This window comes from Lonchura striata, chromosome 4A, assembly GCF_050655825.1.
Source record: "Lonchura striata isolate lonStrDom1 chromosome 4A, ASM5065582v1, whole genome shotgun sequence".
Lineage (NCBI taxonomy): Eukaryota > Metazoa > Chordata > Aves > Passeriformes > Estrildidae > Lonchura > Lonchura striata.
The window spans coordinates 5,483,845-5,494,709 of NC_140742.1; the positions used below are offsets into that span (position 1 = coordinate 5,483,845).

Here is a 10,865-nt window from a genome sequence, read left to right on the forward strand (position 1 = left end):
ATGAGAGAGGGGCCGTGGTAGCCTTGGGCAGAGGGACACAGCCCAAGGGTCAGGGACTGGACCTTGTGGCTGAGTGACCGCGGTGCCCATGGGTGGAGGGATGCGGTCGCCATGGCCGGGGGGACGCGGTGCCCATGGATGAGGGGCTGTGCCCTCGTGGTTGAGGGGCTGTGGTGCTCCTGAGATAAGGGCTGTGGCCGCATGGAAGAGGCCACCATGCCCCATGTCCGGGGGCTGCAGGTGGCCCAAAGCCAGCGAGGGCACCAGGAGGATGGGAGCGCAGTGGGGCTGAGCCCTGCGGCAGCTCCTGCCTCCGCCTCTGCCCGCCTCCAGCCCTGCCTTCCCTGGGCACTTTGCTCCCGGCCGCGGGAAGCGGGAGTGGGCACACTCGGCACGGCAGGGCACAGCCAGGGCTGCCCGCAGCACCCCGGCATGGCCCCGTCCCGCGTGGGGAACCGGCTCTCCCCGTGGGGACCCCACTCCTGAGAGCCGCCCAGGTCTGCAGGTGAGCCGGGGCAGCGCCTGTTTGGTGACAGCCGGGAGGGACAGCCCTGCCGTGGTCACGCAATCCCAGCTGGGCTCCGGGGGTGTGGACAGAAGGGCTGGGTGGGTGCAGGGCTGGGTGGGTGCAGGGTGGGGGCCAGCCAGTTCTCACCGGCCCTCCACCACCCCCAAATCCCTCTGTACCTCCTCCTCTCTAACACGCCACCTCTTTCCTCTGTCACTGAGGGCCTTCATCCTTCCCTGTGTGTCCCCCTCCTCTCCATCCCCCAAATCTCTGACTTGCCATGGGTTGAAGCTGCCCTGGTGCTGCCTTGGCTCAGCCCGACACCGTGGGCTCCTGCCTGTTCCCAGCGAGGTGGGGGACAGGGACAGCCCAGCAAGGGTGGAAGGGAACCCTCACCCCCACCCTGCCCAGGGTCACCTCGGGGCAGGGGATGGGGTGGACAGCAAGGGAAACACCGGACCCTATGGGTGTCCCCGGGGAGGTGTCCCGGCAGAGCGTGCCTTGGCTGCTCTTCCAGGTGAAGGGAAGGATTGGAATTAGGTCACATCCCCTTGTGCCGGGGCTTTGGCTGCACCAAGCACGTGGCGATTAGGGACAAGGGTCCTTCTGCAGGATGTTTGGCATAATTTCTCCTTGTTTTGCAGTTTCTAAGGGCTTAGGCAAGGAGAAAAGCCCTGCTTTTCCCATGCTCCAGCAGCAGCCGATCCCAGGCTCAACCATCCCTTGCAGCTGCTCCAAAATCCTCTCTCACCTCCCCTCTCTGAGCTCCTGCCTGCTGCTCCATGGTCCCCAGCACCACGATTCCCATCCTGACCCACCAGCAGGACTCTGGCTCCAGGGCAGATTCTGCTCTGGTGTTGTCCCACTCCTTTATTTTACTGGAGTCTTTCCAAGAGTTCCCTGAATCCCCAGGGCTGGGGAACCCTCAGATCCCACCAGGACTGGTGCTACCAGCGGTGCCAAAGGACAGTTCTGGCTGGGAACACCTGCAGGACCAGGAGCCAGGGAAAAGCTGCCAATCCTGTGGCCAAGGGCATCGTGTGCCTTCAGTGTGTGCCACATGGCTGGCCCTGCCCCTTCCCACTGGCCCATGGCTACCGCTGCATTTTCCAGGACCCCTTGCTGTTTCCTGGGGAAAACCATGGGCCACTCCAAAGACACCATCCCTGGGGGATCTGCCTGCCATGGGCAAGGGGTTCTGCAGCGTTCATTGTACATCCACAAAACGGGCAGAACAAGAGCATCACCTCTTCCTGCAGCACCTTCCATCTCCCTGCTCCAAATCCTCTCTCTACAGCACCTTCCATCTCCTGGCTCAACATCCTTTCCCTGCAGTGCCTTTCATCCCCTGTTCCAACAATCAGTCCCAACTCTTGGCTCACACCTCGATCTCTCCTCCAAAGCCCACAGCCAAGGATAGTTTTGCTAGGAATGTCAGCAAGAAATAGGAATGGGGCTGGTGATGATGTGTCCTCAAGCTAGACTAATGTGATTCATTAATTTCAATCACTGATTTTGATAGTGATTAAGACAAGGAAGCAAGAAACCTGTTAAGATAAAACTTGCCAGATGTCATCTTCTTCTGCATTTCTATATTTTGGTGGTTATCCCCAAAGGAATGTGCTAGGGAATGGTTAAATCCCACTGCTGACCGTGCTCAGGCTGTATCAGCTGCCAGAAGCCGGGTGCCTGTGCTCTCCTCTGAGCAGTCCAGCAGTCCACAGCTGCTCAGGATTTTTCCTCATGCATTTCTCACACTTGATTATTAACTTTTACCTACTGTCTTCTCCATATCTTGGTTGGTGACCTGTGCCACAGACACTCAACCCGCAGCAGCTCTGCTCTGGTCACACTCAAGGCTTTGTGTTCCCTTGCACTCAGAGATTGGAAGAGGAAACTCCTGGTCCCTCATGTCCTCAGCGGCTTGGGGACATGTGGCTGTCAGGCCAGGACCACCACTGACACCTCGCTTGCAAGCTCAGGTTTTCCTACCACCTGTTTTCCCTCCTGGTTCTGGGAAAACAAACCAAGTTCTGTGCACTGTTAATGTTTGATCAGGACCTGCCTGTTGCTCTCTGAACTCATCCCTGCAATAAAGGCGGGAGCCGTGGCGGGCCAGGAGCTGCAGGGTGTTGGATGTGGGCCTGGAGCTCAGCCCGCAACTCAAACAGAGCCCCTGGAGCACAGCTGGAGGGGCCCTGCTGCCCCATCTGCCTGCTGACTCATTTATGAGCATCTCTGTCAGCCCCAGGTATCTCTCCAGGCAGGGCGGGGCAGGGATGATCCCACAGAGACACCCTGAAGATATTCCCGCTGGGAGAAGCCTGCTCATCCTCAGGACAAAGGGAAACAGGAGGGGGATGATGAGGGAGCCAAGGGATGAAGGAGTCTGAGAAGATGTGTCCTTCCACCTTGTAGCACCAGCTCCAGCTAACCATGCATCCCTGAGCCCTGAGTCCTTCCCTGGCCTGGTGCCCATCACCTCCTGGATGAGCTCTGGACAAAAGGAATTGGGCATGCCCTGCATCCCATCTATCAAATATGGTTTTGGCTACACCCTGATCTCCACCAGCAGCACAGCAGCTCCTGCTCCCAGGTTACTCATCCAAGCATCCATCCTCTGTTGGAGGAGTTGTTTCACCAGGGATGGTGGAGAGTGTGGAGGGGTCAAGTCCCAGGCAGCCCTCACCGATCCTTTGCTGGACACCACGGTGGTGGCAGACCCTTCCTTTTCCCTCGAGAAGAGAGTTCTGAACTTTGACACCTCGTCCTCATGCCGACTTCCCAGGAGTTCACAGATCCCAGCCCTTGATCCCAGCACAGCACAGGAAGGTCCTGCCTGTCTTGCAAACTTGCTTTGCCTTGAGCTGGGACTTGGCTCCAGCAGCTCCTTTCCACAGGGCTCAGCTCAGCCCTTCCCTCTGGACAACACCCAGCAGCCAGCGGCTCCTCGCTGTCCAGGGACGCTCTCTCCCAAAGGCTCCTTTAACAGCCCCCCCAGGATTTCTCTGGGCCACAACATTCCCCTAGACAAGCCTTTCTTCTCCTCCCGTCTTTCTTCTCCCAAGGAGCCCTCCGGGAGCAGCGGCATGGTCAGGATGCTGCCAGCTAGGTGGAGGCAGCTTCCAAGAGGCTGCGCCGGCCCCAGCCGGGGGCTGCTGGTGCTCATCAGGGTCTCTTTGTTTGGTGGCCGTGGGGCTCTGTCCCCGGCGTGAGGCTCTGTCCCCGGCCCGCTCCCAGCTCTGCGCCGGCTCAAAGGGGTAATTAATGTGTGATTAATGGGTGTCAGTGCAGGGGCTGCGGAGGGGAGGCTTTGCCGAGCCCGCTCCCTCCCCCGCACGAGTTGAGAAAAACCAGAGAACCATCAAAGTGGCCGGAGCTCCTGGAGGGGGAGAAAATCTGGCAGCTTTGGCTCCCTTCCACGCTTTGTGCCCGACAATGGTCAGGATCAATGACTAGTGTGCTTTTATGAACTGCTCCCTAGGTCTGGCGGGCACAACATGGCCACTCCAGTGAGGATATTCCCAGTTTCCCTGTGGACACCGACGCCGGCTCCCTGGCCAGGAGGGAACACCACAGCAGCACCCGAGGCTAAGTGTGTCTTCAACGAGGAGTTCAAGTTCATCCTGCTGCCCATCTCCTATGGCATCGTCTTCGTGGTGGGGCTGCCCCTCAACTCCTGGGCCCTGTGGATGTTCATCTGCAGGATGAGGCCCTGGAATGCCACCACCACCTACATGGTCAACCTGGCCCTCTCAGACATGCTCTACGTCCTGTCCCTGCCCACCCTGGTCTATTATTACGCCGACCGCAACAATTGGCCTTTCGGGATGGGGCTGTGCAAGATCGTGCGGTTCCTCTTCTACGCCAACCTCTACAGCAGCATCCTCTTCCTCACCTGCATCAGCGTGCACCGCTACATGGGCATCTGCCACCCCATCCGCTCCCTCAAGTGGGTGAAGACCAAGCACGCCCGCATCATCTGCGTGGCCTCCTGGCTCGTGGTCATCATCTGCCTCATCCCCAACCTCATCTTCGTCACCACCAGCTCCAAGGGCAACACCACCCTGTGCCACGACACCACCAAGCCCGAGGATTTCGACCACTACGTGCACTACAGCTCCTCCGTCATGGCCCTGCTCTTCGGGGTGCCCTTCCTGGTCATCGTCCTGTGCTACTGCCTGATGGCCAAGCGGCTCTGCAAGTCCAGCTTCTCCAGCCCCGGCCTCCGCATGCCCTCCTACAAGAGGCGCTCCATCAGGATGATCATCGTGGTGCTTGCCGTCTTCGCCATCTGCTTCGTGCCCTTCCACATCACCCGCACCCTCTACTACACCTCCCGCTACTTCCAGGCCGACTGCCGGACCCTCAACATCATCAACTTCAGCTACAAGATCACGCGGCCGCTGGCCAGCATCAACAGCTGCCTGGATCCCATCCTGTACTTCATGGCTGGGGACAAGTACCGGGGCCGGCTGCGCCGCGGGGCCGCCCAGCGCCTCCGGCCCGTGCCCACGCTGGACCTGGTCCTGGTGTCACCCTTCACGGACAACGTCACGGACGGCAGCCACATCTCCCATGTCACCCGAGGGACCGGCACCGCACGCGGTGGAGGCGGGTGCTGAGGGGGTTCCGTAGCCTCAGCCCTGGGCTCCAGGAGCTGCAGCCCCTCAGGGCTCCATGTGGGCACTCCCAATTCCCAGGCCTGAGCTGTCCCTGCCCAGCTCTGCAGGGCTGAGGGTGCTGGTGCTGGTCAGGGCCGGAGAGCCGCCGGGCACTCACGGGAATGGGAAGGACACTGAGGAGGCTCTTTTGGGGCAGCAGGCTGGTGTTCCACCCCTGGCACTCCTGGGGACACATGGGGCTGACAAGTCACTAAAGAGAAAGGACTCTGGTGCCTCCATGGGCAGGCACAACTCTTCCAGATGACTCAGTGGTGACATGCAGGGACCAGACTGAAGCTGGGGGCAGAGCCCACCCTGGGCAGGTTCTCAGAGATGTCCCTGTCACACTGCTGGCCTTGGCAGAGGGGGAGCAACATGGCCTGGGGCACTTGCTGCCCGTGACCCCAAATAAAGCCCCTTCCCCTCTCTACACTCAGGTCTGTTCCTCCCTGCAGCATAAGGAAGTGGGACAAGACAATCATCCTCATAGAAAATCCACTGGGGCAGGTCTGGAGGGATGAGCTGGTGACAGGAAGCTGGTGACAGGGAGGTGGTGACTAGAAGGTTCTTGGGAATTTCCCTTTATGGGTGTTTGCTCCTCAAATGTTTACCCAGCCCTTTTGTTTGACCAAGTGCCTGCGCAGAGCAGCATGCTGAGATTGGGATCAGTGCTGTTGACTCTCCCATGCCAGCCTGGCAGGAACAGGACAGGGACAGGGCTGTCCCCACTCCAAGAGCCCCAAGAGTCCCTGCGAATCCCTGTCCCCATCATCCTTGCAAGTCCTTCCAGCACGTGCCTAAGAAAGGGGCACCCAGAGTGCCACTGGGGTGTCGCACCCAGCCACCACACCAGTCACACACAGCCATGCCCCACAAGAGCTGCCCAGGTGAAGGAGATGGCCCATCCCAGCCCCACACAGAGACCCTCACTCACCACTGAGCCGAGAGCAGAGAGAGCAGGAGACATCCCTCCTGAGCCCAGTTAAACCAGTAAGAGCTGCCCCTCACCTCCCATTATATCCAACGTGGCTCAGGTGCACCTGGAGCTGCTTGGCTGCACCTGAGTGGTGCAAGGGCCCTGCCAAACACTGCCCCAGCTGGAGGTGGGACTGCCAGGGAGGGGACACACTGGGTGGCAAGGGCACCCAGGTGGGCAGTGCAGGGGTACTGCCACTGTGCTGCCAATCCCAACCTCTGGAACAGATACAGACAGGCATTGGGAGGTTCAAAATCTGTATTGGGTATGGATATGGCAGGAAAAGCTCATCTGGGGCCACATTGTCCTGGCTCAGGCCACATCCTCTGGTCCCCAAGCCCAGGAGTGTCCCCCTTCCACCCCAGGGTGGGCTGTGCCCCAGGCTGGTCCCACTGGTCATCAGGATGCCACCCCAAAAACCCCATGCCAATCCCCCCTCCCATGACACCCCTCCCTCAGCTTGTGATGACCTGGTTAGCCCGGGGGACCGTGCCCATTGCTGGCCCCAGCCCCACACCAGCCCCTCGCAGGGAACAGCTGTGTCACCCACAGCCCCTCCAAACCCCGTGCCAGGGGGAGCCTTTCCCAATCCTCCCCTCGCTTCCCCCTCTCCTCCCACCTCCCCCTCAGGTTGGAGGACCAGAAGGCCAGAATGGGGACTGTCCCCCATGTCCCCCATGCCAGGCTGGCTGAAATCCCCCCTGCAAGAGCCCTCAGGAGCCAGGACAGGGCCGGTGCTGTGACGCTCAGAGGATGAGCAGCTCGTCTGACTCGGACAGCCCATACTTGGTCTTGTTCTCGTTGAAGAGCTTGAGCAGGGCATTGATGTAGAGCTCGTGGTACCGGTCCACCAGTTCCCAGCTCGGGTTCTCCACCTTGGGCACCGCCACCGGCTCCCCCACTGCCGGCAGGGGACGGGGTCAGGCTGGTGGGGGACACAACCAGGAGGTGCCTGCCAGCAGCACCCACTGCGGAGTGTCCCCCCAGCCCCGCTGCTCACCCACGGTGGTGATGGGTCTGGCGTAGGGCAGGAAGCCGCGGGACCGGCAGGAGGTGAGGCCGCGGCCGTAGAAGAGGCAGGGAGCGAAGCCCATCATCTTCTGGAAGCGCCGCTGGATGCTCCTCATCCAGCTGCCCTCCTCAAAAACCACCTGGCGGAAGAGGTCGTTCTCCCCGAAGGAGAAGGAGGGGACGAGGAAAGCCCTGAGGAGGGGACACGGTGGGTGGTGACGGGGTGCTGGGCACCGCCGGGAGCCGCGGGGGTGGGTGGCAGTGCTGGTGACCCAGCCGTGACCCACCCGTGCCGCAGGGCCATGCGGACGAAGCCCTTGCGGTTCTTGAGGATGAGCGTGGTGACTCCGGGCCGGCAGGACAGCGACTCGGCCGCGCCGCCGATGACGATGGCCACCGCATTGCCGGTGCCCTTCTGGGACAGCAGGTACCCGATGGCGCGGCGGGTCACCGGGAACAGCCCTGCGGCGGGACGGAGCACCGGGGCTGCGGCACGGCCGCCCGGCAGGACCAGCCGGGGTCCCCCGAGCGACGGGACCGGGGCGAGGACAGTGCAAGGGCTCCCTCTGCTGCGGGCGGGGGTGGGAAAGGTGCGGGCAGGGAGCGGAGAGGGCGGAGGGTGCAGGCAGGGTGTAGACAAGGAGCGGTCCGGACAGGGTGCGGGCAGGGTGCGAGCGAGGTGAAGGTGCAGCTCAGGCAGGGTGCGAGGCGAAGCTGTCGCTCAGGCACAACGCGAGCAGAGAGCATCCCTGCCCTGCCGCTTCCCGGGAGCAGCATCCCTGCCGTGTTTCCCCCAGAGATGGGCAGGGCAGGCTCACCCCCACTCATCAGGTACTCCCGAAACACGGGCAGGCGGAAATTTCCGGCCAGCGTGGTGAGGAAGGAGCGGATGCCCGGGAACAGCTCCTCGAAGCCCGTGGAGCCCGTGATGAAGTTGCAGAAGGCGCCGACGCACAGGATGCCGTGGGGGTGCGAGCCGATGATGTAGTTGTGGCTGGGGGACAGGTCGTGGGTCTTCACCAGCTGTGGGACAAAGGAAGTCACGGGAACGTGAAGGTGGCACCCTGTTTTGGGTGGTCCCACCCTGTCCCAGCACCTTACCTTCACCGGGAAATAATCCCGAAAGTGCTTCCACACGGTCCATCGCCGCAGGCACGACAGCCTCCTGCCACCTGCAAGGCCGGGAGGGACCCCAGGAGATGATGCCCATCCCATCCCATCCCATCCCATCCCATCCCATCCCATCCCATCCCATCCCATCCCATCCCATTCCAGCCCAGCCCAGCCCAGCCCAGCCCAGCCCAGCCCAGCCCAGTGGGCAGCCGGATCCAAGGGAAACGCTCCCCGTGGACCCGCTGTATCCCTCCTCCCACTGTGGTGCTAATGATGGAGGAGTGGAGGGGAGGAGCAGCGGGGATGTGGTGCTCCCCAAATTCTGGGAGGCACCTGGAGAAAAAGGGACCTGACTCCCATCCTGTTGCAAAGCTGGAGGAAGCAGGGACAAGGCCACCACACCTTTCTCCGGCGTGTCCCAGTCGAAGATTATCCAGGCCAGGTAGAGCACGGGGATGAGCCAGAGGCTGGTGAACAGCAGGTAGATGAGGAGCAGGAGGCTGACGGTTCCTGCGGGAGCCAGGCAGGGGGTGAGCGGCTGTGTGGCCCCCCGGGACCACCCCACAGCCCCCTACTCACTCACCCAGCAGCAGGAAGCTGAGCACCCACTGCAGCACGGCCAGCAGCTGGAGCGCGGAGCCGATGTCGCGCTGCGAGGGCCAGGGCACGGCCAGCAGCGTCCTCAGGGCAGTCTGGATGCTGGCCCGGCTGCCTGTGGAGAGCGGGACACGACCCCCGCCCAAAACAGCACGGCTCGAACGCGGCTGGGGCCACCGGACTGCTGGGGGACACCCAGGGGTGCTGGCAGGAGGTGGGATGGGAAGGAGGAGCAGCTGGTGGAGGAGGGATGGGATGTGGGGGGTGGAATGGAGGAGGCTCATCCCCAGGAAGCTCTCCAGGAGGTGGCCCTGGGCAATCAGTGCTGTCTCCAGAGCAGGGAGCACCTGGGCACCCCCAGCCCAAAAGCTCCGTGCACCAGCGGGGCTGAGAGCAGCGGCACATCCTGCTCCATGCACAGTTCCCAAGGGACAGGACCATTCCAGTGCCCTCTTTGGTGTGCTCAGGCTCACAGGGGATTTGGGGATTTCTCAGCTGGCACAGCAGGGAGGCACCACCCCCAGCAAGTGCCAAGGCCAGTAGCAAGGCCAAGACAGGGTAGCTGGAGGTGGCTGTCCCCGTCTGTCCCCACAGGGACAAGCTGCTGTCAGCGCAGCCACTCCACTCCCCCTGCCACCCCTTCCCTCCAGCCAATCTTGGTGAACCATTAACCTCCCTGGGCTGGGAGCCAGGATCCAAACTCCAAGCCTGGCCCCATCCCTGCTCCCTAAAACAGGCCTGAGGCGCCAGCCCTGCCAGCACAGTGCTCCTGGCCAAAGGTCCCCACACCGAGACCACCCCAGAGAGCCACCCCAGCATCACACAAACCTTGTTTTTTTGGGAAAACAACCCCAAATCTGCACATTGGCCAGAAAGACGATCAGGGGGACACAGGAGCAGCCTTGTCCCTGTGGCTTCTCAAGCCAGGGACCCCCGTATCAGAGAACCACCAACCCCTGGTTCAGGAAGCTGGCGGAGGTTCAGTTCTTCCCAGCTCAATCCAAACCAGGAATGGGACGAGTAAAATTAAACACTGGAGTCATCTCTGGCCCATGGGGGAATTTTCCAGTGGGAAATTTTCATCCTTTTCTCCTGTGCAGCACGCTGGGCTCTGGGTGATCCCTTCCACCCGCCACACATCCCCAAAATCTCAGCCACCTGCAAAACCCAGTCCCTTCTTTTTCCCAGGGAAGCCACAGAGCTCTTCCCAGCAAACTTGTGCCCACCAAAATTGCTTTTTAACATCCTTTTCCTAGCTCCTCTTCCAAAAACCTCACACCACAGACACAGAGAACCCTGCAGGGCTCTGCTGTCAGCCCCATCCACAGCGAGAGGAGCCTCTGCAAACCCACCATTTGGAATTTGCAGGAGAATCTTGTGTGTAAATTCCCCAAAGCCAGCCAAAATTTCATCCCTGTGGAGTAACTGTGCATTTTCCTGTGGAGTTATCCTCAAATTGCTCTCAAACACCCCGTTTCTCCTCAGCACTCCCAAGCAAGCAGACAACAGTGATAACCACCAAACTCCTCACATTGCTGGAGAAGCAGAAACGATCCCAATCCGTTCTGGGAATTTCTTACCACTGAGATTCTGGGAATTTCTTACCACTGAGATTCTGGGAGCAGGCTGCTATGATGGTTTTCATGCTGGTAGGAGCTCTGTGGTGCCGTGGGTGGAAAGGTGAATTTGGCAATCAGAGGGCGCCGGGTTGTGTGTCCAGAGGCTTTTACCAGGTGACCAGAGGGACTCCGGCCCTGCTGAGGGGAGGGGACCTGCTCCAGCTGGGATTAGGAGCATGGAGAGGAACTGGTGATTTCTGGAAGGGTCATGCAGAGGGTGAGGCACTGTGGCTGTGCTGGGATGTTGCTGCTCCTTGAAAAGTCCCAGCTGGCAGTGCTGGCAGGGATTGAATTCTTCTGAGAATCCCGTATCCCCCTGGGAATGGTACCATCCATGCTGGGGGAATGTCACAAACACTGCCATGTGACAGCCCCAG

General features: G+C 60.9%; 2 protein-coding genes across 3 annotated transcripts; one reads left to right on the forward strand and one right to left on the reverse strand.

The window, feature by feature from the left end:
• The first annotated feature begins 204 nt into the window (after nucleotides 1-204).
• P2RY4 (pyrimidinergic receptor P2Y4) lies at nucleotides 205-5,604 on the forward strand. 2 transcript variants are annotated; one of them, XM_021537725.3, is made up of 2 exons: nucleotides 205-505; nucleotides 3,993-5,604. In XM_021537725.3, the coding sequence occupies exon 2, from the start codon at nucleotides 4,009-4,011 to the stop codon at nucleotides 5,131-5,133; it is 1,125 nt and encodes a 374-aa protein (XP_021393400.1). In that variant the 5' UTR covers nucleotides 205-505; nucleotides 3,993-4,008; the 3' UTR covers nucleotides 5,134-5,604. The 2 variants fall into 2 exon arrangements, with proteins under 2 accessions (XP_021393400.1, XP_021393401.1); XM_021537726.3 differs by having other exon boundaries at nucleotides 421-497; nucleotides 3,993-5,214.
• Nucleotides 5,605-6,388: 784 nt separating this feature from the next.
• LOC110474359 (diacylglycerol O-acyltransferase 2) lies at nucleotides 6,389-10,666 on the reverse strand. Its single transcript, XM_021537729.3, has 8 exons — nucleotides 10,475-10,666; nucleotides 8,856-8,984; nucleotides 8,675-8,782; nucleotides 8,261-8,331; nucleotides 7,978-8,182; nucleotides 7,447-7,621; nucleotides 7,149-7,351; nucleotides 6,389-7,049 (listed from the first exon to the last, which is right to left on the reverse strand). The coding sequence occupies exons 1-8, from the start codon at nucleotides 10,512-10,514 to the stop codon at nucleotides 6,895-6,897; spliced, it is 1,086 nt and encodes a 361-aa protein (XP_021393404.1). The 5' UTR covers nucleotides 10,515-10,666; the 3' UTR covers nucleotides 6,389-6,894.
• Between the last annotated feature and the right edge of the window lie 199 nt (nucleotides 10,667-10,865).

What these genes read in the sequence shown, in the direction of transcription:
- LOC110474359 (XM_021537729.3), bottom strand. Translation starts at nt 10,514, where the DNA reads ATGAAAACCATCATAGCAGCCTGCTCCCAGAATCTCAGTG. An exon ending in CTGCTCCCAGAATCTCAGTG is followed by an intron (nt 8,985 to 10,474) that starts GTAAGAAATTCC and finishes CGCTCTCCACAG; the next exon opens with GCAGCCGGGCCAGCATCCAG. An exon ending in CAGACCCATCACCACCGTGG is followed by an intron (nt 7,050 to 7,148) that starts GTGAGCAGCGGG and finishes CCCTGCCGGCAG; the next exon opens with TGGGGGAGCCGGTGGCGGTG.
- P2RY4 (XM_021537725.3), top strand. Translation starts at nt 4,009, where the DNA reads ATGGCCACTCCAGTGAGGATATTCCCAGTTTCCCTGTGGACACCGACG.